Below are 25657 nucleotides of genomic sequence, written 5' to 3'. Positions count from 1 at the left end.
TAAATAAATAAAATTATAAAGTATCCTCATAAATTTATTTCCCAATAGTACACACTTACGATTCATTATTCACTCATTGGATACAGTGCCAACCTCATGTGGTCCTGCTCTGGCACCAGGGATCCTGCAATGAAAAAGACAGACAAGGTTGCTGCCCTCATGGAACTTACAACAGGAGAGGCAGGCAACAGATCATAAACAAATGTATAATAAAGTTTCATGTAGCAATCGAAGGTCATGGAGACAGTGAAGACTATGAAGATGAAATGTGACCTTTCAAGGAAAATCTGAAGTAAGAACAAGCCCTGGGGAGATACACTTGTAATCTATTACATTTTTGATAAGTTGTCATCCTATTGGAGCATTATATTTTCTTAAGCTCATATAAACACATCTAGTATTCAGAGAAAAATTTATCATTTACCTCTTTAGAATGTTGTTAAAAGTTCAGAAATAGCAGACATAAAACCGATGAATCACCAAAGCAGTAATTAGTAAAAGTTTTGTGTACACACCAAACGGTCAGTTCTTGAACTGGAAGTACTCAAATTACACATGGAAAGAGACCCAGGGAGCTATTGTTATAAAGCAGCTTACATAGTGTGGCGGCAGTGCCTGTTGATGCCTCACAGTGATTGGTTTTAATACCAGAATTTTCTTAAATGATAAGGGATGGGTTAGTGGTTACTTCATATCAGTTTGGGGGAACAGTGTAAGTTTCACTTATGATTTCTAGAGACATAAGCAGGAAGTAACCCTGGTCAAGTTAGTCTCACTTGTCTCGTAAAATAAGCTAAATTAAGCTTTGCTTGTATGACTAAACTGGTATTGTCTGCTCAGGGAATTTTTAAGGCTGGTTTCTGTTTGTGTTTGATTTTAACAATCTCAAAGGATACATCCATATATTAGTATCATTTTACTTGTGAACTTAGCTTTATAAATGAATGACATGCCCATATTTATAAACTTTACAAAGACTCAAATGGACAATTATAGTTATAATAGTTGCTATTTTTTTTGTAATGCTTACTATATGTCAGGTACTTCTGAAATGTGTTGCCCATATATCACCTCATTTAATCATTTTTTGGAGTACAAAACAGTTACCAATTAATTGCCATTTTACTTATGAGTAAACTGAGGCACAGAGATGTCATCTAGCTACAAAGTGGGAGAGCTGGATTCAATAGGCGGTCTGATTATCAGAGCCTATACTCTTAATCTGATGTATCCAGTCATTGTTTTATTCTTTATATTGTTAAAAGCAAATGTTCTAAGCATGCATATGAGGGCTCACTCATTGCTTCACATCCAGTGTGTACAAGGTGCAGAAGCCATCACAGATGATCTGACAACTCTGGACAGGAAAGCCCTGCTACAGCTGGGTTATGCAGCCAACCCTCACATTCTCCAACGGAGTACAGGAAAATCTGATGCTGTAAGTTATTGGTACTTTTACTGATTTGATAAACCGTTTAAGATAATTTGCCCTCCGAAGTTTTGCAGCCTTAAATTTGAAGAAATGATTCCAACAGTTGAAGTTGGACTGAGGTGAATAGTCATTAATACGCCAGGTTCAGCCCTCACTTCTACCATGGATTGACGTTTGGTATGTTTACTGTGGAAAAGTCATCTTCCATCTTTGGAAGTTTGTAAAAATTTGGTTTACACTGTTCAGAATGTTAACTGACCACGATGACAGTGGGCTAATCCGGTATCACCCCTTTCCCCACAAAGAAGTAGCTGGATAATCTTTTTGTTTTGAAAATCATAAGCTAATAAAACTGAAGGGCAGGGATAATGTAATTTTTCTTTAGGAAAAGAGAAACAAAGCCCTAGTCTCAATGTTAACTTTATACTTTTTACAAAATGAATGAGATTTCTTAATGAGTATTACTTAGACTAGTTATTGTACAAATAGATAATTATAGCATTTCTATAGTGTCCTGGAGTATGCAGACCAAGCTGCTTGGAGTTGGAGGCCATTGGCTCCCTAGACACCCCCAGGTGATTAATACCTCAGGTACACCTGTAATTGATTGATGGGCTATCAATGTGTGTTGGCTTAAAATTGAGAAAATTCTGCTTTAGATAGCCTAAATAATAATAAAGCAATGTGGATTTAGCTAGATACATTATCATTGAGTGGATATTCAAAATAGATTTTATTTGGATAGCAATCATTCTGAATCAATCCATTCTGAACTGACAGCAAGATGTAATCAATCTCTGGGCCAGGTGGACTGATTTTCTGCAGGTGTCCCAAGTTGGTAATTTGTTTGTTTATTAAAAATCACATGTACATTATTTTATATGCATTATTATATAGATGTTTATGCTTATTATATAGATGTTTATGCTTAATAGAAAAAGGAGTATTACCAGGGTTATAGAAAAATTAAAAAATGTTCCTTGCAAAGTTGTGTCCCAGATAAGGCTTATTTTGGTATATTTCTAAAGTATACTTTTTTGGGGCTTCCCTGGTGGCTCAGACAGTACAGAATCTGCCTGCAATGCAGGAGTCCCTGGTTTGATCCCTGGGTTGAGAAGATCCCCTAAAAAGGTAATGGCAACCCACTCCAGTATTTTTGCTTGGAGAATTGCATGGATGGAAGAGACTGGCAGTTTACAGTTCACAGTGTCGCAGAGAGTCAGATGTGACCGAGCAACTTTCATTTTTCACTAAAGTTGTACTTGATTGGATATTACTAAATACATAAGGCCTTTGGCTACTGCTCTTAGGATAATCCAGAGCCATATAGGTGTTTGTGGATTTCTTTTCCCATTCAATTACTTTCTAAGTGGCATCATATCTTAATTCACCATTAAGCACATTTTACTCTATTGTGGTAGCACCCCTGTATCAATCTTTTAAAGGAGATATTTTACATGAGTAAATTTTGAATGCATGTGAAATTAGTACCAATTTACTTTTTAAATGTGGGTGGAAACTTTTCAACTTAGTTTTTAACTAAATGAACAACAGAAGCAGTGAACCTGTGGTTTTTATGTCCATCTCTTCTACTTTGTCATTTTTCAGTTGCATTTGTGTGATTTCTGCTTCTAATCTGCCTTCTGTTTACACAGCTCTCTAAGTCAACGTGCCTGAGGGTGGTTCTGACTTTTCCTCCAAAGTATAAGTCACGGTAAATGTCAGCACCCAGGGTGCATGTTCTCCATGGACTCTATACTCATCAATGTCACCTCTCTCGCTTGCTTTTGGGTTTTACATCCATTGTCTGACTGATATGGAAATCACTGATGATTTCCACCAAACTTTAATGGCATTACATTTTAGCAAATAAATGTATTTTTAGATTAAATAATTGGAATTCAAATTTATTAATGATGATATGAATGTGCTTAGTCTCTCAGTCATGTCCAACTCTTTGCAGCCCCATAGACAGTAGCCTGCAAGGCTCCTCTGTCACGGGATTTCTCAGGCAAGAATACTGGAGCAGGTTGCCATTTCCTTCTCCATGGGATCTTCTGACCCAGGGATCAAAGCCGCATCTCCTGTGTCTCCTGTGTTGCAGGCAGATTTTTTCCCGGCTGAGCCACTGGGGAAGCCATTGGGAAAAGATGATATGGTAATCTCTAAGAAAGAAATTGGAAATGTTTAATTTATGTTTTAGGACTCTTGTGTTAACTATAGTATTGTTCTGCTTTATGGACAATGGCGTTTTCTTCATTTTCTCTTCTCAGGATGTTGTGGCTGCAGAGAAGAAGAAACAGATGGTTGCAGAGCAAGTGATGATAGACCACTTATCCAGGCAAGCGTTAATAGAGATCCATTCAGAAAACATTCACTACATTTCCTTTTTATTTTATTTTTTTATCTTTATTTTTTAAAATTTTATTTTATTTTTAAACTTTACAATATTGTATTGGTTTTGCCAAATATCAAAATGAATCCGCCACAGGTCTCCCTCCTCCCTCCCCTACATTTCCTTTTTATACATGACATCTGCATTGGAATGGTCAACTCAGAGGTTTCCATACTTTCTCTGTTTACTGCACTTTTTTTTCCCACCAGACTCCTTGCCCAACAGAAATACTTCACAGTTCTATTTACTAAGTATTTTTTGTCTAAATAGCTTAGTAAATATTTTCTTCCTAATAACTTAATGGTCATCTGAAAAAATAATACAAATTGAAAAAATGTTTTTATTTCCTTCATAAATATGCAGCTACTCACTATGCACTTCTTGGATGACAAATCATCTCTCAAATCTTAGAATTGGATGGAATGCTGCCACTCTCACTTTCTAGCCCACCTGGCCCCTGCTTTTTATCACAGCAACTGTAGAAAAGCCAGTTTTGCAAAGATGTAATATCATTCATTGACGGCGTGTAATGTGGTGTTTTGCTGAAGCTGTGAATTACTTGGAGCTCGTAGTTTTTGTGGTATGCCACAATAATGAAGTATCACTATTTCCCTCAAAAACTAAACATGTCCAGCGGTGTTCCTTTGACTTCCCTGTGGCACCCGAGTGTGACTCAGTGCACTTTGGGAACTGTGGGATTGTCAAGAGTTCTAAAGCCTAACGTAAAGTTTCACAACCCTTAGAAAACTAGATAAAGTTTCAATACCTGCTGTGCTAAATTGCATGAATATGTAAGTAATGCAGGATTTCAGAAGAGGCTGGGATAGTCTAGGAAGTCTTCACAGCAGAGGTAAGACTCAAATTTAGCTTTGAAAAAGTTAACTACTTAGTTGGTTGGCAGAGAGAAAGAATGATAGTCTATATACCTGTTTCTTAGTTAATTTTTTGACACAGTTTTGTTACAGTCTTCAGTATTTGCCCTTTATCACCTCATGAACTGACTTTACATTTTTACTCCCAAAATGCCACCGCAGTGTCTCTTCATAAGATAACTGCTGCTGCTGCTGCTGACTCGCTTCACTTGTGTCCGACTCTGTGTGACCCCATAGATGGCAACCCACTAGGCTCCCCCGTCCCGCGGATTCTCCAGGCAAGAACACTGGAGTACATTGCATTTCCTTCTAGTGGCGTCCATATTGCCGGGTTAATGGCAATTACCTATTTCTCAGTTACTCAACCCATCAGTGCCATATACAGGGTTGAGTACTTTCTTCCCTGTAAAGCACTTTTTTTTTCCCTCCCTTGGCTTCTGGCATACCACACATGGCTGGTTTACCCTCCTACTTTCCAATCCTCAGCCTCCTGTCTTCGTTCGTCTTCACCTCTCCTATCTTTATACACAGGAATACACAAGGACTTCTACTTCTTGGACTTCTCCTTTTACTTTCTAGGTGATTTCATCCAGTATCGGGTCTTCAGTAACCATCTATATGCTGATGCAGCCCTAATCCAAATCCCAAAGTAACGTTGGAAAATGTTACTTTGGTTTCTGCAAGTTGTTCTTTTTCATTCCGTTATTATGAAATCCTCTTTAGTTTTCTTCCATGGCAACAATATTCTTCAAGTTCAGTCCGTCAGTTCAGTCACTCATTCATGTCCAACTCTTTGCAACCCCACGGACTGCAGCACGCCAGGCTTCCCTATCCATCATCAACTCCCAGAGCTTACTCAAACTCATGTCCATCGAGTCAGTGATGCCACCCAACATTCTGATCCTCTGTCGTCCCCTTCTCCTCCTGCCTTCGATCTTTACCAGCATCAGAGTCTTTTCTAAGCAGTCAGTTCTTCACATCAAGGGGCTAAAGTATTGGAGTTTCAGCTTCAGCATCAGTCCTTCCAGTGAATATTCAGGACTGATTTCCTTTAGAATTGACTGATTTGATTTCCTTGCAGTCCTAGGGACTCTCAAGAGTCTTCTCCAACATCACAGTTCAAAAGCATCAATTCTTTGGCACTCAGCTTTCTTTATAGTCCAACTCACATCCATACATGACTACTGGAAAAACCATAGCTTTGACTACACAGATGTTTGTTGGCAAAGTAATGTCTCTGCTTTTTAATATGCTGTCTAGGTTGTCATAGCTTTTCTTCCAAGGAGAAGTGTCTTTTAATTTCATGGCTGGGTCACCATCTGCAGTGATTTTCGAGCCCCCCAAAATAAAGTCTTTCACTGTTTCCATTGTTGCCCCATCTATTTGCCATGAAGTGATGGGACTGGATGCCATGATCTTAGTTTTTTGAATGTTGAAGTTTAAGCCAACTTTTTCACACTACTCTTTCACTATCATCAAGAGGCTCTTCAGTTCTTCTTTGCTCTCTGCCATAAGGGTGGTGTCATCTGCATATCTGAGGTGGTTGATATTTCTTCTGGCAATCTTGATTCCATCGTGTGCTTCATCCAGCCCAGCATTTCTCATAATGTACTATGCATCTAAGTTAAATAAGCACGGTGACAATATATAGCCTTGATGTACTCCTTTCCCAATTTGGAACTAGTCTGTTGTTCTGTGGCCAGTTCTAACTGTTGCTTCTTGACCTGCATACAGGTTTCTCAGGAGACAGGTCAGGTGGTCTGGTATTCCCATCTCTTTCAGAATTTTCTGCAGTTTATTGTTATCCACACAGTCAAAGGCTTTGGCATAGTCAATAAAGCAGAAGTAGATTTTTTTCTGGAATTCTCTTGCTTTTTCGATGATCTATCAAATGTTGGCAATTTGATCTCTGGATCCTCTGCCTTTTCTAAAACCAGCTTGAGTATCTGGAAGTTCACGGTTCACGTATTGCTGAAGCCTGGCTTGGAGAATTTTGAGCATGACTTTACTAGTGTGTGAGATGAGTGCAACTGTGCGGTAGTTTGAGCATTCTTTGGCATTGCCTTTCTTTGGGATTGGTGAAAACTGACCTTCTCCAGTCCTATGGCCACTGCTGAGTTTTCCAAATTTGCTGGCATATTGAGTGCAGCACTTTCATAGCATCATCTTTCAGGATTTGAAATAGCTCAACTGGAATTCCGTCACCTCCACTAGCTTTGTTCATAGTGATGCTTCCTCTGGTCCACTTGCCTTCACATTCCAGGATGTCTGGCTCTAGGTTAGTGATCACACCATCCTAGTTATCTGGGTCATGAAGATCTTTTTTGTATAGTTCTTCTGTGTATTCTTGCCACCTCTTCTTAATGTCTTCTGCTTCTGTTAGGTCCATATACATTTCTGTCCTTTATTGTGCCCATCCTTGCATGAGAAGTTGCCTTGGTATCTCTAATTTTCTTGAAGAGATTTCTAGTCTTTCCTATTCTAGTGTTTCCCTCTGTTTCTTTGCACTGATCGCTGAGGAAGGCTTTCTTATCTCTCCTTTCTATTCTTTGAACTCTACATTCAGATGGGTATGTCTTTTTCTCCTTTGCCTTTTGCATCTTTTCTTTTCTCAGCTATTTGTAATAATTCTTCAAGTTATTTAGGCTTAAAATCTTGTTAATGCCTTTAATCCTTCTCTTTCACTCAAATCCTATATGCAGTTCATTGGCAAACTCAGGTCTACCATCAAAATAAATTTATCCCCCTCTGCTGCCACCCTCCCTGTTCACCCTGTCATTTCCTGTCTCCTGGATTATTTCAGACACTTTCTAATTGGACTCATTGTACCTGCATTTGCCCCTAATTGGTCTATTCTCAACCTAGCAGCCAGTGAGTCCATTAAAAACATAAGCCACATCAAACCTTCCAGTAACATCCATGTCAATCAGAATAAAATCTGTAAGACCTATGTATCGGTTGCTTCCCAGGTGGCTCAGTGGGTGAAGAATCTGTTGCCGTGCGGGAGACGGAGGACACAAGGGTTCAGTCCCTGGGTCGGGAAGATCCACTGGAAGAGAAAAAGGCAACCCATGCCAGTATTCTTGCCAGGAGACCCCTATGCACAGAGGAGCCTTGTGGGCTACAGTCCGTGGGGTTGCAGAGTCAGACATGACTGAAGTGACCGAGTATGCACATGTATTGGTTACCTATCACTATAAAACCTAGTAGCTTAAAACAGTAGTCATTAATTAATGCTCATGTGTCTTCAGGTCAGCTGTCCAGGCTAGACTTGGCTGAGTAGCTATTACTTTTCACTTAGTTTGGCCCATTATATATGACCAAAAGCAGTGGGCTTAATTCTGAGTTTAATCCTTAAAAAACCTCATGTTTCCATTTGCTTTTTTGTGCTTCTGCCATCTTTGTTAGCTTGGTTAACCCACTTGTTCTCAAAAGGAAAGTCCTTCCCTACATGCAGCTGGACCACTTAGCCACAATTAACCTAGATGAACAGATTCCCAAACCACCCACACTTGCACGAATTAGTTCAGGTCAGATCAGCAGAGCCACCCACTGCCAAAGCATTTCCAATGGCTAAACTTAAAGCCAAAGAAAGTATACTACCATTATAATGAGGGCACGCCAAGGGTGTGAATCAGGAGTGCTAAAAAACTGGGGTCAGTAGCACATTCTCCCCAATCCCTGCATGTTTTGCCCACCATTAGACCCTGGACCCCTTTTCCTACTTCTCTCGTTTACTCTGCTTTGCCATCTGGCTTCCTCCCTTCTAAAACATACCAGAGTCACTGATGTCTCAGGTACTTTGCATTTATTTTCCCTTTCACTTGGAATGCTTCCTCCCCACCCCAGAAATCCATATGGTTGGTTACATACTTCCTTTTATTCAGAAGTCGTCGGCACAGTGTCTTTTTGTTTAAAGAATAGTAAGAGGAAGACCTGAAGCTCCAAATCCTCTCAGAAATTTCGATTTATTTTTAGATAATACTTATGGAAAAAGAGATAGATAAGAATATTCACTTGTATGATGTTTTTAATTATTAAATTTGTTCATTTAATATCTGATAGATCATTCATTCTGCCAGTAGTATAAATTGGCATTTGTATATGGATTTTTCCAACTGCTTATAAATATGTGAATACTAGAGCATTTCATTATAATATTTAATTGTCAGACTGTTGTGTTTTCCTGTATAGGGCTGTAATCAGTGATCCAGAGCAAAATTTAACCTCTGAGAAGCCAGAAATTTCTCATATCCTTCCAGATTCAAAGCTGGCACCTATTCGATTTAGGAAAAGAACACTGCATGAAACAAAGTAAGAAGGCTTTTATATAAAATAAGGATGTAGTATGTTATATTTTTCAAATGTACTTTTGTATCTAATGGAAATTTTTTCCTTTGTGTTTTTATCTTTTCTGTATAAAGGAAAGTGGAATTTTTGGAGTTCAGATCCCAGTTCTGTCACTTTAAGATACTGGGATAAACTTTGCCCTCCAGATCTTCTATTTATAATTTAGGAGTGACAGCCAGAAACTCAGGCAGCAATACATGTGAAAAGACACAATGTAGTAACTGAGACATCTGTATATGCACAATATATACTGGCTGAATTTCTATGACATAATTCAAAATTAGTATTTTTTAAAAAATATTACTTTTTGCCTTTTACTTTGTACTTTATGAAGTACAAAGTACCAAGTACTTTATGAAGTACAAAGTACTTGGTTTGGTATGGATTTTTATAGTTCGCTGGTGCAGTCCACTGAAAGTTCTCACCAACTTCACCGATAATTGACATTTAGCCTCAGATTTAATAGAATAGAGAACCCACCAGTTCTTAGAGCAGTTTTTTAATATTTTCAGATTGGTATAATTGTCAGTACTTTCTTATAACTTCCCTGGTGACTCAGAGGTTAAAGCGTCTGCCTGCAAGGCCGGAGACCCGGGTTCAATCCCTGGGTCAGGAAGATCCCCTAGAGAAGGAAATGGCAACCCACTCCAGTATTCTTGCCTGGAGAATCCCATGGATGGAGGAGCCTGGTAGATTACAGTCCACGGGGTTGCAAAGAGTCGGACACGACTGAGCGACTTCACTTTCACTTTCACTTTCTTATAACTTAGGTCTTTTTGTCTCATTCTTATTTCTAGAAGCCTTATCTTATTTTCTAGAAGTTTCCATACCTTTAAATATTTGAAGGTATCATGCGTTAATTTCCTATTGCTGCTGTAACAGATTATCACAAATAGTATTTTTGAAACGACACACATTTATTCTCTTCCACTTCTGGAGTTCAGAAATCTACAATCAAGGTGCTGACAGGACTGCATTCCTTCCGGAGGCTTTGGGGAAGAATCGCTTCTTTGCCTTTTTCAGTGTCTAGGGGCTGCCTTTGTTCCTTGGCTTGTGGTCCCTCCACCATCTTCAAAGCAGAGGAGTGTTATTACTCTGCTGTTCCTCTTCTGTAGGTATCACATATCCTTCTGCTCTCCTTTTATAAAACACTTGTGATTGCACTGAACCTACCTGTATAATCCTGGTTAATCTTCTCATCTCCAGATCTTTAACTTAATCACATTTGCAAAGTCCCTGTTATCATGTGTAAATTAATTAATGTGACCTGAAGATTAGGATATGAGTATCTTTCAGGGACCATCACTCAGCTACCATATGTCTAAACTTGTCTTTCTTAAAGTAAACTTTTATAGAAATAAAACATTCATTCACAAAGTGTACACATTTTAAATGTACAGCATAGGAATTTTCACAAACTGAACAAAACGTATGCCTTATTCCTAGACCAAGAAACAGGTCAGCACCCCAGAAACCATTGCTGCCCCTCAGTTACTTCCCAGCTCCTCTGCCGCCCCAGGTTAGCCTCTCCATCCTAACATTGTAGATTGCTATTGTCTGGTTATGAATTTACATGAACTCACAAAACTTGGACTCTGAGTCTGAATTCTTTTGCTTAACGTTAAGTTTGCAAGTTTAATCTGTGTTATTTGTAGTTGTCCCTTATCCTCCTTACTGTACAGTATTTTATTGTATAAATATACCACGGTTTGTTTACTCACAGCTGTTGGTGGACATTTGGCAGTTTGTGGATAGTGCTGCCATAAACTTTAGTGCATGCCTTTTGATGAGCATATGTACTCATTTCTGCTCAGTACTCACTTTGAAGTGGAATTGCTGGCCCATCTACTATGCATATGTTCAGCTTTAAAGAATACTGTCAAATAGTCTTCCAAAGTGGTTGCTACAATTAAAACTCCCACCAGTAGCAGTAAGAAGGTGCTAGTGGCACTGTATCTTTACAAGATACTGGTAACTATCTATATTTTTCATTTTAGTTCCTCTTATGGGTATCAGTCAGTTCAGTCACTCAGTCCTGTCCGACTGTTTGTGACCCCATGGACTGCAGCATGTTAGGCTTCCCTCTCCATCACAACTCCTGGAGCTTGCTCAAATCCATGCTCATTGGGTTGGTGATGCCATCCAACCATCTCATCCTCCGTTGTCCCCTTCTCCTCCCGCCTTTGATCTTTACCAGCATCAGGATCTTTTCTAAGCATTCAGTTCTTCACATCAGGTGGCCAGAGTATCGGAGTTTCAGCCTCAGCATTAGTCCTTAGTGAATATTCAGGACTGATTTCCTTTAGGATGGACTGGTTGGATCTCCTTGCAGTCCAAGGGACTCTCAAGAGTCTTCTCCAACACCACAATTCAAAAGCATCAATTCTTAAGTGCTCAGCTTTCTTTATAGTCCAGGTCTCACATCTATACATGACTACTGGAAAAACCATAGATTTGACTAGATGGACCTTTGTTGGCAAAGTAATGTCTCTGCTTTTTAATATGCTGTCTAGGTGGGTCATAGCTTTTCTTCCAAGGAGCAAAAGCGTCTTTTAATTTCATGGCTGCGGTCACCATCTGCAGTGATTTTGGAGTCCTCCAAAATAAATTCTGTCACTGTTTCCATTGTTTCCCCATCTACTTGCTATAAAGAGATGGCACCAGGTGCCATGATCTTAGTTTTCTGAATGTTGAGTTTTAAGCCAACTTTTTCACTCTCCTCTTTCACTTTCATCAAGAGGATCTTTAGTTCTTCACTTTCTGCCATAAGGTTGGTGTCATCTGCATATCTGAGATTATTGATATTTCTCCCAGCAATCTTGATTCCAGCTTGTGCTTCTTCCAGCCCAGCATTTGTCATGATGTACTCTACATATAAGTTAAATAAGCAGGGTGACAATATACAGCCTTGACGTACTCCTTTTCCTATTTGGAACCAGTCTGTTGTTCCATGTCCAGTTCTAACTGTTGCTTCTTGACCTGCGTACAGATTTCTCAGGAGACAGGTCAGGTGGTCTGGTATTCCCATCTCTTTTTTAATTAATTAATTTTTATTGGTTTTGCCATATATCAACATGAATCAACCACAGGTATACACGTGTTCCCCATCCTGAACCCCCCCACCCCCCACCTCCCTCCCCGTACCATCCCTCTGGGTCATACCAGTGCACCAGCCCCAAGCATCCTGTATCCTGCATAGAACCTGGACTGGCAATTCATTTCTTATATTATACATGTTTCAATGCCATTCTCCCAAATCATCCCACCCTCTCCCTCTCCCACAGAGTCCAAAAGACTATTCTATGCATCTGTGTCTCTTTTGCTCTCTCGCATACAGGGTTATCGTTACTGTCTAAATCCCATATATATGCATTAGTATACTGTATTGGTGTTTTTCTTTCTGGCTTACTTCACTCTGTATAATAGGCTCCAGTTTCATCCACCTCATTAGAACTGATTCAAATGTATTCTTTTTAATGGCTGAGTAATACTCCATTGTGTATATGTACCACAGCTTTCTTATCCATTCGTCTGCTGATGGACATCTAGGTTGCTTCCATGTCCTGGCTATTATAAACAGTGCTGCGATGAACACTGGGGTACATGTGTCTCTTTCAATTCTGGTTTCCTTGATGTGTATGCCCAGCAGTGGGATTGCTGGATCATAAGGCAGTTCTATTTCCAGTTTTTTAAGGAATCTCCAGATTGTTCGCCATAGTGGCTATACTAGTTTGCATTCCTACCAACAGTGTAAGAGGGTTCCCTTTTCTCCACACCGTCTCCAGCATTTATTGCTTATAGACTTTTGGATCTCAGCCTTTCTGACTGGCGTGAAATGGTACCTCATTTTGGTTTTGATTTGCATTTCTCTGATAATGAGTGATGTTGAGCATCTTTTCATGTGTTTGTTAGCCATCTGTATGTCTTCTTTGGAGAAATGTCTGTTTAGTTCTTTGGCCCATTTTTTGATTGGGTCGTTTATTTTTCTTGTATTGAGCTGCAGGAGTTGCTTGTATATTTTTGGTATTAGTTGTTTGTCAGTTGCTTCATTTGCTATTATTTTCTCCCATTCTGAAGGCTGTCTTTTCACCTTGCTTATAGTTTCCTTTGTTGTGCAGAAGCTTTTAATTTTAATTAGGTCCCATTTGTTTATTTTTGCTTTTATTTCCAGTATTCTGGGAGGTTAGTCATAGAGGATCCTGCTGTGATTTATGTTGGAGAGTGTTTTGCTTATGTTTTCCTCTAGGAGTTTTATAGTTTCTGGTCTTACGTTTAGATCTTTAATCCGTCTTGAGTTTATTTTTGTGTATAGTGTTAGAAAGTGTTCTAGTTTCATTCTTTTACAAGTGGCTGACCAGTTTTCCCAGCACCACTTGTTAAAGAGATTGTCTTTTCTCCATTGTATATTCTTGCCTCCTTTGTCAAAGATAAGGTGTCCATATGTGCATGGATTTATCTCTGGGCTTTCTATTTTGTTCCATTGATCTATATTTCTGTCTTTGTGCCAGTACCATACTGTCTTGATAACTGTGGCTTTGTAGTAGAGCCTGAAGTCAGGCAGGTTGATTTCCCCAGTTCCATTCTTCTTTCTCAAGATTGCTTTGGCTATTTGAGTTTTTTTTGCATTTCCATACAAATTGTGAAATTATTTGTTTTAGCTCTGTGAAATATACCATTGGTAGCTTGATAGGGATTGCATTGAATCTATAAATTGCTTTGGGTAGTATACTCATTTTCACTATATTGATTCTTCCCATCTCTAAGAATTTTCCACAGTCTGTTCTGATCCACACAGTCAAAGGCTTTGCCATGGTCAATAAAGCAGACATAGATGTTTCCTGGAACTCTCTTGCTTTTTTGATGATCCAACGGATGTTGGCAATTTGATCTCTGGTTCTTCTGCCTTTTCTAAATCTAGCTTGAACATCTGGAAGTTCATGGTTTATGTACCGTTGAAGCCTGGCTTGGAGAATTTTGAGCATTACTTTGCTAGCTTGTGAGATGAGTGCAATTGTGCAGTAGTTTGAACATAGGTATATATTGGTGATTTTATGGGTATATATTGGTGATTTTCCCTTACATTTCACTAAAGACTAATGATGTTGAGCACTTTTGCATAGGTACGTTCATCATCTGGGTATCCTCTTATAGGATAGTCTATATAGTCCCTTCCAGTCTATTGGGTTATCTTTTCATATTGATTTGTCGAACTTACTTACATACTCTAGTTATAAGTCCTTTTTCAGCTATATTTGTTGGACGTGTCTTTTCCTATCCTCTGGTCACCTTTTCATTCTCTTGATCATGTTTTTTGATGAACAAAAGTTGCTAAATTTATTGTAGACCAGTTTACCAATCTCTCCATTTATTGTTAGTGTCCCTTGTATCTTCTTTATGAAACCTCTCCCTACCACCAACTTGTTATCTCTCTGACTTGTATTGCCACTTATGTCATATATGAAGTTGTTAGAAATGTATGGTTGGTTTCTAGGTTGTTGTTCTTGTTGTTGTTTTCAGTCTCATCTACCTGTTACACATCCCTGTACCAGAATTATCCTGTCTTAATTAGTACTGTTATATATTAAATATTTAAAGCTTGTTTAGCTTTAGTATTGTCTTGGCACACTTTAGCTGCTTCCTCTTCGATATAAGTTTTAGATTTAGCTAGTCTGGTTCTACAAAAAATCCTGTGGGGGCTTGATCAGAATTATTGGACTTAACTGCCCTTAGTCTTATTCCCAAAGGAAGAAGAGGAGAAAATTCTGCTCCATAGAGTGGGAAGCAGGCATTGGCACGTATAGTATAGGCCTTCCTCCCCTCTTGTTCCTTGACCCAGATGTCTGCAGAAGTACACATTCTGTCCTGTGCACTGAGCTTTACAGGGTACTTCCCCAGTGGGAATGAGTGGGTTAGTCTGTTTAATTCTAGTGTTAAGGAATTAGCTTGTTGTTGCTACATTTCTAAACCATGGTTTCCAACTGCTTTAGCAATAAGAAAATTTATATGTGAGTCTTCATCCGCCTGATTCTTATTCCTCTATTGGTTAAGAACTTGGAGAAGTATTGGTGCTATGTATCGGATACTGAAAACTCCAACATGGAACTTCCCATTTTGTAATATAAATGCCTATTTTTTTTTTTTTTTTTGTATTTTCAAGAAAACTAGAATCCTTAAAACTGTTATTTCAATCTATCACTGTTAAACTGAGTTCTGTTTACCTTGAGAAGCAATATAATGTAATGGTTATGAGCAATTTTTTTTTCTTTTTTTGGCTATGCCATGTGCTAACTGTTTAACTGTATAAACCTTATTTTTAGAACGGGGATAATAACACTTACTTCATTGAGTTACTACAAGCATTAAATGAACCAATACACATTAAAAAGATTTTAACACAGACTAGTGTCTAGGAAGTTCTTAATAAATAGTAGCTAGTATTATTATTGCTTTTATTTTCTCAGCATTTAGAACTGTTTCAGGCACGTAGTGGGCATTCAATGAACACATTATTACTAATGGATTAAATTGAAATGAGATGACCAAACTCTCATGGCTACACTCTGTGTTCAGAACTCTCATTTGATTTACAAGTTCTTATTTGCTATATGTTGCTCACCTTTCATTGAGACCTAGATTTTTATAAAGGTATAACGTTTCAAGATCTCAGTGAGCTACATTATTGCAATTTCATTATAGCTGCAGTTTTATGGGAATATCATAAAATTACTTAGGAAGGGACATAAAGAGACATCACTGAATCTTCAGAGGAGAATATTGGTAGTAGGGTGCCAAAGTGTGTGTCATTGGATTTTGCTTCATATTATTAAACAGAATTTTAGGACTGGCAGTCTTTGTGAGGTCATTCAATGCCATTTAAAAGCCATAAAGATTAAATAACTGATTTGAGGTCTCACAGCTAGAACTATGGCCAAGACTGGAACCTCACCCAGCACTCTTTGTCTCTACTCTGTTTTGGCAAGGAATGTTTTCGGCTACCCGTAACTGAAAACCTGACTGACAGTGGCTGAAACGAATCAGGATTTATTTTCGTTATACAACTGGCTGCTTGGAGGTGGCCAGTTTTTGGCTTTAGTTGAGTGGCTCAGCGAGGCACAGCTCTGGGCTGGCTTCCCTGAGATCTTTTTGGTTGCCTGATGGCTGCTGTGGCTGCTGGCATCGTATCCCCACCGTGTTCACAGGCTGGAGCTCTTTCCGTGCTGTTCTCTCATCAGGAAAAAAGCAAGTCTTTCCTGGAAGTTTACTGGAAGAACTGGGTCCCTTAGTCGCTTCTAGTTGTAAGAGGCTAAGAATGCAAATTCTGTGGTGGGAGAGAGGCAAAGAAGAGGGTTAGAAATGGCTATTGGTTAGCCTTGCAACAGTGCCAGGCACAAACGTGCTATCTCTGTTTCACACTGACTTTCTTAGCACTTTGATATGGTAAGTTCTAGCATAGAAGTTATTTGCATATTATATACAGTTTGTTGTTTTTGTTTAGTTGCTAAGTCATGTCCGACTCTTTTGTAACCTCATGGACTGTGCCCACCAGGCTCCTCTGTTTATGGAATTTTCCACTGGAGTGGGCTGCCATTTCCTGCTCCAGGGTATCTTCCGATCCAGGAATCAAAACTACGTCTCCTACATTGGCAGGTAGATTCTTTACCACCGAGCCACCAGGGAAGCCCATTATATACCACAGCTCAGGGTTCTTTCTTCTGCGTCTGCAATAGCAATAGCAGTCTGGAATAAAAAGAGGTTTAAACCTCATCTTTATCTAGTATGTGCATTTGAAAATATTGACATAACTTTTAGGTACTTTTGTTATCTAATGTAGGTATTTTAAAAATAATTATTAACAATTGTATTTCTTGCCAGGATAAGAACACAGTCTACATTAACTGAAAATATCCTTTCTCATAAAGTGCAGTTTGATGGTAGGATCATATCAAGGTAATTGTGACTTTATTAAATTTTTTAATCCTATGATTATTAAAAGGTATTTTCTTTTCAAATAGAGGTAGCAATAATGAAATTAGTTAAATTCGTTACATTTAAGTTAATTTACCACAAACATTTTTAGGTAATAATATATACTTAATCTCTTATAAAAATTATGGGGAGTATGAGTCTAAAAGAAAAACATCTTGATTAGAAATTATTTAAAATGTGATTTTAAAATGTCGTTCAAAAAGAAATAAAATGAATTTTTTAAAGATATATGTTACTACTAAAAGATTCTAAACTACTTAAAAATTAACCTTTATGTAATTTATTTAATTTCACTTTAATGGCTTAAAGTAACAGTAGATATAGTAAAGTGACAAGGAAGGTGGTTCTTCAATCTGGTATCTAGTCTTACAAACTGCCAGTAACACATAATGCTACTCGATGTTCTTCATGAATGTTAAAGATAAGGTGGCTTTTTAAAAATTAGCATATTTGTTCAGTGATTTTAAAATTTCCATGACAAAAGGTAATAAATGTATATCTTTCTTGTGGCTTCTTGCAAGCTCAACATTTTTTTAAGGTCTTTCACTATCTTAAAGTCTAAGCCAAATTAGTAATCTACATTGTAATATATCCATATTCATATTAGTATAAGGTAAAGCTTTTTTCTCCATCCACATTAGAATTAAGTTGACACTTCAGCCAGCTCTGTCATTGTTCCCTTGTGGTTCCCATAACCACATATTTGAGCAAATCCTGGCATCTCTGTTTGACACATAAGCATCCATATATCATTAAATATGAAAAGTATCCTATTTGAAAATCTTTGATACCATTTTCTTTTTCTAGAAATGGACGTGATGCTTGCAGAGAGCTGGTTGGATTCTTTTTCACTCATGACCAGTCCCTTACAATTTATGAATATCGGCAATTTGGGAAAAATAGGTATGCCGTTAAAGATCGTTACAGCTCTCAAGATGACTATTTCCCAGAGAAGCTGAATAATTTCACATTTTTGTCATTTAACTTCTAGAACAAATGTGCTTCCTTTTATTCAAAAAAACATTTATTGTCATCAGCGTGGACGAAGGAAAGGAAAGCAGTACCGACTTGCTGATCTTTATGTTGTAAGTTGAGTGTGTGTGTGCTCATGTTTTACTACCTGGTGTTGGACTTTGAGGGATCCTGTGGGGCTAGGGGAGCAGGGTTTCTAGTTTCCAGTTTATTCTTTTCCCTGTTTGCTGAGCAGGGGCATTTATATTGGCTAATGGTTGATGTTTCTCTAGGAGAGGGGGTGCCTCTCAGGTCCAGATCCCAGTGGTTTGAATCTAAGCGTAGCATTTATTCCTTGTGACCCTACTCAGCTCCACCACCCTCCTCCCGCACCCCAACTTATCCTGCAATGGAAGCCCCAGAGAGCTGGTGTTCTGGTGCTTTTAAAGCCTGTACCACTGGGTCGGTGGCTACTTCAATAGAACCAGGAGTAATTCTCCACCTAATGCAGGCTTATCTTCTGGGGACACACATTTTTCTCCACACAGAGTGGTGCTTGGCTTCTGGAGCTGTCATAGATCTCCTGGTTAGCTCATCTTCCTTGTGATTTCCCTGCTTGGCACAACTCCTGGTGTATGGCATATCATGAGGATTCCTTAGTGTGAAATGATCTTAGGTAATGTTAGAAGTTGTATAGTGCTCTGAAATTTGAAATGATCACAGTCATGTTATCTCACTACCCACAATGATCATTCATATAAAACATATACTCATAGGCTAAGCATTGGAAATAGAACTGTAAATAACTTGAAAAGAATCCTTGCTTTTGTGGGAATTATATTCTAACGGGAAAGAGATCAGAGGGCCACATAGGCGGGGCAGTGACCCAGTTTTGTAGAGTCGAAGGAGGCTTCTTCAGGGCGTGCCACCCAACCCGGACGTAGGCAGGCGCAGATGTGTAGATGGAAGAGGGGAGGCAAGGCTTTCAGGCGAGGAGACAGGTCGTGCACAGAACAGAAGCTCCAAAGACATGGCCGTTTTTGAGAACTGAAAGGAGTTCAGTCCTACTGATCTTGACTTCAAGGTGGGGATTGGCAAGAGACAAATGAGAACTTACTAAGAGTGGCCTTGTGATAAAGACTTATCTAAAACGTCTTGGGGAGTCACTGAAAGGTAAGAAGGTGGATGGAATGAAAGGAGGTAGCATCAGTAGGTTTGTGATTTAGACAGATTTTTCTGGTTGCGGTCTGGGGAATGGATTGAAGACTAGTAAAGGACCAGATTGGATTGAATTACATTACACATATCAAATAGTCTCTATTGTTTAAATAATAATTTCAAGAGAACTTATATACATATCAAAGAGTGGAGAAAGTACTTATAGTTTTCTAAAGTAAATGCTCTAGGAAAAAGGAGAGAAATCTCTTCCCTGATTTTCAAAAGACATAATTAAGCATATTATTTGAAATTTGTGTTTATTTATATTTGACTATATTTGAGAAGACTTTCCTGGTGGCTCAGATGGTAAAGCATTTGAGAAACTCAGAAATTAAAATAACAACAATTTTCTAAGTTTGGATGAAGGACTTTTGAGGGGAATTTTTTCACCAAAGCTTTGATGCTCCAAACAGGTTAAGCTTAGTTTTACATTTATGTAATATTTGTTATCAAAATACCAGGTGAAAGAGGACTTCCCTGGTGGAGCAGTGGATAAGAATCCACCTGCCAGTGTAGGGGCCATGGGTTGGATCCCTGGTCTGGGAAGATTCCACTTGCCATGGAGCAACTAAGCCCTTGCACCACAACTCCCGAGCCTGCACTGTAGAGCCCACAGGCCACAGCCACTGAAGCCCACGTGACTGGAGTCTGCGCTCCCCGCAACAAGAGAAGCCCCTGCAGTGAGCAGCCTGCACACTGTGACAAAGAGTAGCCCCCACTCTGCAGCCAGAGAAAGCCTACACAAAGCAACGAAGGCCCTACACAGCCGTAAATAAATACACACAACCATATTAAAAATACCAGGGGAAAGAGGGTAATGAATCTCTCATAGTTCATCAGTTTGCAGCACATCTTTCTGCAGATCAATAGCTCTATTTCTGTATTCTGGAGTGTCATAATTTCCATGGAGATAATTTGTTCTTTTTTCCTCTAATTCTTAAAAAAAAAAAAACAAACTGGAATTCTTTTTTTTTTTTCACATCAATTGTTACATCTAAGATTGTTCTAATTGGGAGATTGTGAAATTAGTTCTATTTTCCTATATTATTTGCTGAAGCCTGTGTGGTTTCTAAATATACTCTCAATATACTTATTTTTAGAATAAAAGTATACTATATTAGATGTAATCAAAATTGAATATTTAAAATTACTATTAGTTCTATTTTACTTCTTACATACTTCATAGTTAAAATAATTCATTTGTTAATTTCCTTAGGGTGCAAACTTGACATTTTTGAGCTCTGATCATCCCAGACTTCCAGAAAGTGTAAAAGAAAACACAGTGCTTACACTTCGAATCACAAATGTTGACTGGAGAGCTTTGGATTCTCTCAAGTAAGTCACACATGCATTTGTCATTTTAGAGGTATTATTATTTGTTATTAAAGTGAGATTCTATATCAAAATGTTTTGATTTTAGTTAAGATTTACATTAAAGAAAAATAAAGCATAGCTACACATGTCTATTTTATGTGCTATATCTTGTACTCAAATATACTCCATGTGTGGGAACAGTTACAATCAAATGGAGATTTAAGATGTCCCATTTTAAGTTTGTTAAAGTACTTTATTAATTTGCCTATACTATAACATTTTAATTTTAGTAAATGCTACCAAACTAATACATTTTAAAAGATGAGATACAGTATAATATAATAACTTTTCCCATGTTTTTAGAGCAGTGCTTTTTCTAAGCACAAAAAAAAATCTTGGTCCCACATGCTTGTAGACCATTGACTGATAATATACATAGTGAAAAAATAATGCTATGAATCAAAAGCTTTTAAATGAATTTGAGTTTTTTTTTTTTAATTGCAGAAAATATTTATGCTATTCTTGTGGAGTGCTTTTTTGGCCAAGATTACAGTAACTGGTGTGCTATCAGTACATTAGAGGCCATCTGCCATAAATTGGCTAAGTCTTTGCTTGTCTTTTATTGTCTTTTACTGTATTGTTCAATAGGATTGTATTTTTTTTTTTTTTGCTTTTTAAAATACCGTATTTACATTTAAAGGTAAAACTGCTTTTAAATAATAGTTTTAATTAAGTTTTTAAAAAGAAGATTGAAATAAGTATAAAACTGAACATAATGCTTAAAGGTAGTTCTTGGGAGATGTAAGGATTTTTGTTTTGATTTAGCATATTCAGGATTAAAGCCGCAAGCAAGGGTGGAAGAGTTGATTAATCTCTAAGTACTCTTCTATCTTTCTTTGAGAATTTTTTGGGTCTAAAGCAGGGAAATCTTAGCGTTCCTATACTAAGACTGCAAAACAGTATATTTGTATTACAATGAACATGTCAATTGCAGAACTGATTCTGAGGAACATGATGATGTAACCAGTGAAGAAGCTAACGATAGGAAGATTCTCAAGGCCATTCAAGGTGTGTACCATTACTATACTCTCAAATAGTTGTAATTTTCAACCATTTTCTTTGTAAGGAGTAAAGCAGTATTTTCCAGATATTACTTAGTTTTATGACACTTCTTTTATATTGCCTATTTGCTTCCTATCTTTTTATTTTATACACAAATACATATTTGAAAATATTTTTAGGATCTCTCCTACTTCAATGAGTCTAACTGAATAACTAGTATTATATCATTTATGAACTTAAACATTTTAGAAAGCACTAGATAGTGTGGTTTTTATCTATGAAATGGATATGTGATTTTTACTATGTAGTACTCATTTTATATATTATGGTATCATAAAGAAATTGGTGGTGGCCTAGGAGAAGGCAATGGCACCCCACTCCAGTACTCTTGCCTGGAAAATCCCATGGATGGAGGAGTCTAGTGGGCTGCAGTCCATGGGGTCACTAAGAGTCGGACATTCACTTTCACTTTTCACTTTCATGCATTGGAGAAGGAATTAGCAACCCACTCCAGTGTTCTTGCCTGGAGAATCCCGGGGATAGGGGAGCCTGGTGGGCTGCCGTCTATGGGGTCGTACAGAGTCGGACACGACTGAAGAGACTTAGCAGCAGCAGCAGTGTAGGAAAAAAATACTAGACTGGAAGCCATGTTTGGACTCTCCATTCAGTAGACATATGACTTTGTGTATATCTCTTGCACCTCTTTCTTTATGTCTAAAATGGGTATAATAACCTCATATTAATTTCAGAGTTGTTGTAGGTAATATGTGAAATACATGTAGGTTTGTACACTAAAATATTTTAAAGGTTTGTTTCTAGAGTCTACTCTTGTAATTAGTACAGTTTATGAGGCTCAAATAGACAAGTCCTTTGTTGACTCTCATAGTCAAGAAGGCAGGAAGGCATTAAACCAGTCATCACAGAAGTCAACATATAATTTATAAATTTTGGTAAGTCCTGATTTATCATATAAAGATGATATGGGAGTAACAAGGCTAAAAGGAGATTTAAAAGTTGTCTGTGAAATCGCTCAGTCGTGTCCGACTCTTTGTGACCCCACAGACTGTAGCCTACCAGGCCCCTCTGTCCATGGGATTTTCCAGGCAATAGTACAGGAGTGGATTGACGTTTCCTAGGATTGGTATTTGATCTCTGAAATATCCCTGATGCTATTGTTAATAAAGTTTATTCTAGCATGATCAGTATGATTTGTCACCCTTATATCTAGTGACATGTTTCCCCTCTAATGCACTATATTTAATAACTGCTTTGGTAAAGTTACCTATATTTTCTTAAGTGAAGATGGTACAGACTGCATCAAATGAAATCTGTCCCACAAAGAGAATGGGCCTAGGGATAAAACTTGTTATAAATCCCGAGCAAAAAGGGTTACTTTAAGTGTAAAAGTATAGGGTAGCATTCTAAAGCCTTGATGTTATTAAATATGTGCTACAATTTGAAGATTCCAAACGATTTTAGAAATTTTGAACTGATAAGCTGTCAGGCAGATCACTCAAAAATTTGTAATTCAGTTGGTACCAACAAAGAAAGAGGAAAAAGATTAAAAATATAGGCTCATCAGGTGAAGTGGAAGCCTAGAAGATTTTTTAAGCATGACGATTTTATTTGTAACGCTGAGGTTATTTTCATGCTGATAAAGTGAACCATTATTTTCCCATATTAAAAATATAACAGTCTCACCACACAGTGGCGCTATAGCTCTGATATACTTTACGTGGGATTTTGTGTATAACCCACTTTACTAAAAGCATTCTGTTTTCCAAAGCCTTTTGTCAGCCATACACATGATCTGGTTGCCTATTCACATCCCTTATATCAGCTGTGTCAACTTTTTTTTTCTTACCAGAGGGACAATTGCAGTTTGATTCAGGTATGCATAGGGATAATTAGTTTCCATCACTTCTTCCTAAACAGACCTGCTAAAAGAACAACTGCGTAGAAGAGGCGTTCGTATATTGACTGGATTGGGAAAACACCTTCAACAACTGGACAAGGAAGGAAACGGGCTTTTAGATAAGGCAGATTTTAAGCAAGCTCTAAAATTATTTCGCTTAGAAGTGTCCGAAAACGTAGGTACCACAGATAATTCTCCGCAGTGAGTGACTATTATTCTTAAGTGGCCTTATTCACTTTTCTACTGAACTTTTTGTAGTTCATTTGTCTCCTTCTTTATGCCTCATTATCAGTATTAAGCCGTCAGGAAAATCCTGTTGATTTTTTAAATGTCAGCATTCATCCCTCCTCCCTATGCTTATTCAGAACCTAATAAGCAGGCATTGTTCTAACTCTGAGAAGACATACTTTGTACTCTTAAAGTCTTTATAATCAAAAGAAAGATATAAATGATTACAGAAAAAGCATGGTAAGTGTTAAAGAGAGAATGCTTTCAGAACATGTGAGATAAATTGCAAGCCAGGTTATGGAGAAGGAGAAGGAAGTTCATGGGATTTCTGGAGTGGGTATGTATCAGAACTGAGATTTGAAGGATGAGGAGGAATTAGGCAAACAAGAGGGGAGGAGGAGCATGGATCAGACAGTGGCTGCTTGAGGAAAGGGAGAAGTCTATGTGAAGGCTTCAAGAGGAGATGTGATGTGACCATTCCAGGAATTGCCCCAAAGCCTTTACAGCCACGGGTCCCTCCACTGTGAGTGGAGGTCCAGCAGACCTCTGAGTCTGCTGGCTGGATTTTCTCACCATTCAGTTTTTCTCTACTCAGAGCACTTCACTGACACCTCCACCTAAAGGATCATCCCATCCGAACCCTGATCCTCTCTATACCATTTACCCAAAATGTAAATGTTTTCTTTATGCCACTTCATATATATTCTCTTATTATTAGCGGTCCTCATCCTATTGGAGGCATTCCAGTAGGTGAAGTGACTTCTTAATTGTCACAGATACAATACATTACAAATAATTAAGTGGTCAAATTCAAGTAAATGGTAGCATTTTTACTGAAAGGAATAAATTTAAAATGATATACTTGATTTATTACCACTCTTAAATGTTTCTTAACTTTATGGAACTATCCCCATTACAGAGTTCCTCTCAATAAGCTTTCTTAGTACCTTTGATTGGATTTATATGTGACTTTTTGGAATTTCCTTATTAAGTCTACTACCTTGTCTAGGGCTAGGTATAGCCCTAAACATGAGATGTAACAAAATACTATGATGATTATAGTCGTGGCCATATGTAACTTAAAGGTGTAACAGTAGTCTCTCTCTGGTTATTTCTAGGATTTTGAGTCTTTTTGGCTAATCCTAAATAGCAGTGGCAATGGCAGGGCTGATTATGGAGAATTCAAACGTGCCATAATTGGTGAAATGAATGAATACAGGAAATCATTTGTTCGAAAGGTAACTTTGTAAAGTAACCTTTCAAATAGTAACTTTTAATAGATTGTTAGATTCATTCTTAAATCTTTAATGAATTACCATTGAAGAAGTTTTAAATCCCTTTCCCTGCAGTGTACTGTGGGTTTAGTAAAGCACAAAAACACACATACATGTACAAATCTACCCATTATACAGCAAGGCAGCCTATGTTTAAGGAAAATACTGTAAAAAGAAAATAAAATCTGAAATTAAATTTCAGTTTACAAATTGTTAATTCCATATATTTCTGGCTCCATATAAGCTGTATGTCTATATCAGTTAATAAATATCCCCCGAACCTCAGCTTCTTACCTCACAGATCCGGTCTAAGACGACACGTTTAAATGACTAGCATCATAGCGGCCCAAGGGTCCGAGCTCAATGCATGTGACCCTCGCATGATGACTAAAAGATGTTTCTCTACTTTCAGAATACGCTTGCTAAACGTTAAAATGAAGATGAAAATGACCATGTTAAACAATAATTTTAAAAAAGAGCCCTGAGTTTTTGGAGAGAACATAATACTTTGGTTCTAGCAGCCATTTTTAGAGCATACTTTTGAAAATGAAGTTTTTCTTTTGTATATGTACTTAATATGAAATGTATATATATCCCATTACGAAACAAAGATATCGTGTATTGAGTAGTCTGAACAATTACATTGGGCACAAATGGAAA

At 37.8% G+C, this 25657-nt stretch overlaps 1 protein-coding gene across 9 annotated transcripts in view; it reads left to right on the top strand.

The window, feature by feature from the left end:
- The window catches only part of CAPS2 (calcyphosine 2), a 50660-nt gene that overhangs the window by 18254 nt on the left and 6749 nt on the right, over positions 1 to 25657 (top strand). For 8 of the 9 annotated variants that reach the window (XM_019960192.2, XM_019960189.2, XM_019960191.2 and 5 more), the window contains 10 exons: positions 1316 to 1438; positions 3706 to 3773; positions 8894 to 9013; positions 16922 to 16996; positions 17843 to 17938; positions 18027 to 18120; positions 20421 to 20539; positions 21513 to 21586; positions 23516 to 23670; positions 24842 to 24961. In XM_019960192.2, coding sequence (XP_019815751.2) covers positions 1316 to 1438; positions 3706 to 3773; positions 8894 to 9013; positions 16922 to 16996; positions 17843 to 17938; positions 18027 to 18120; positions 20421 to 20539; positions 21513 to 21586; positions 23516 to 23670; positions 24842 to 24961 — 1044 coding nt within the window. Of the gene's footprint in view, positions 1 to 86; positions 293 to 1315; positions 1439 to 3395; positions 3591 to 3705; positions 3774 to 8893; positions 9014 to 16921; positions 16997 to 17842; positions 17939 to 18026; positions 18121 to 20420; positions 20540 to 21512; positions 21587 to 23515; positions 23671 to 24841; positions 24962 to 25657 lie in introns of all 9 variants that reach the window. The other variant, XM_019960195.2, reaches the window with a different exon arrangement.

Source organism: Bos indicus, chromosome 5, assembly GCF_029378745.1.
Source record: "Bos indicus isolate NIAB-ARS_2022 breed Sahiwal x Tharparkar chromosome 5, NIAB-ARS_B.indTharparkar_mat_pri_1.0, whole genome shotgun sequence".
Taxonomy (NCBI): Eukaryota; Metazoa; Chordata; class Mammalia; order Artiodactyla; family Bovidae; genus Bos; species Bos indicus.
The sequence above is the reverse complement of the archived record's forward strand: the minus strand, read 5'-3'. Positions and strand labels throughout refer to the sequence as shown.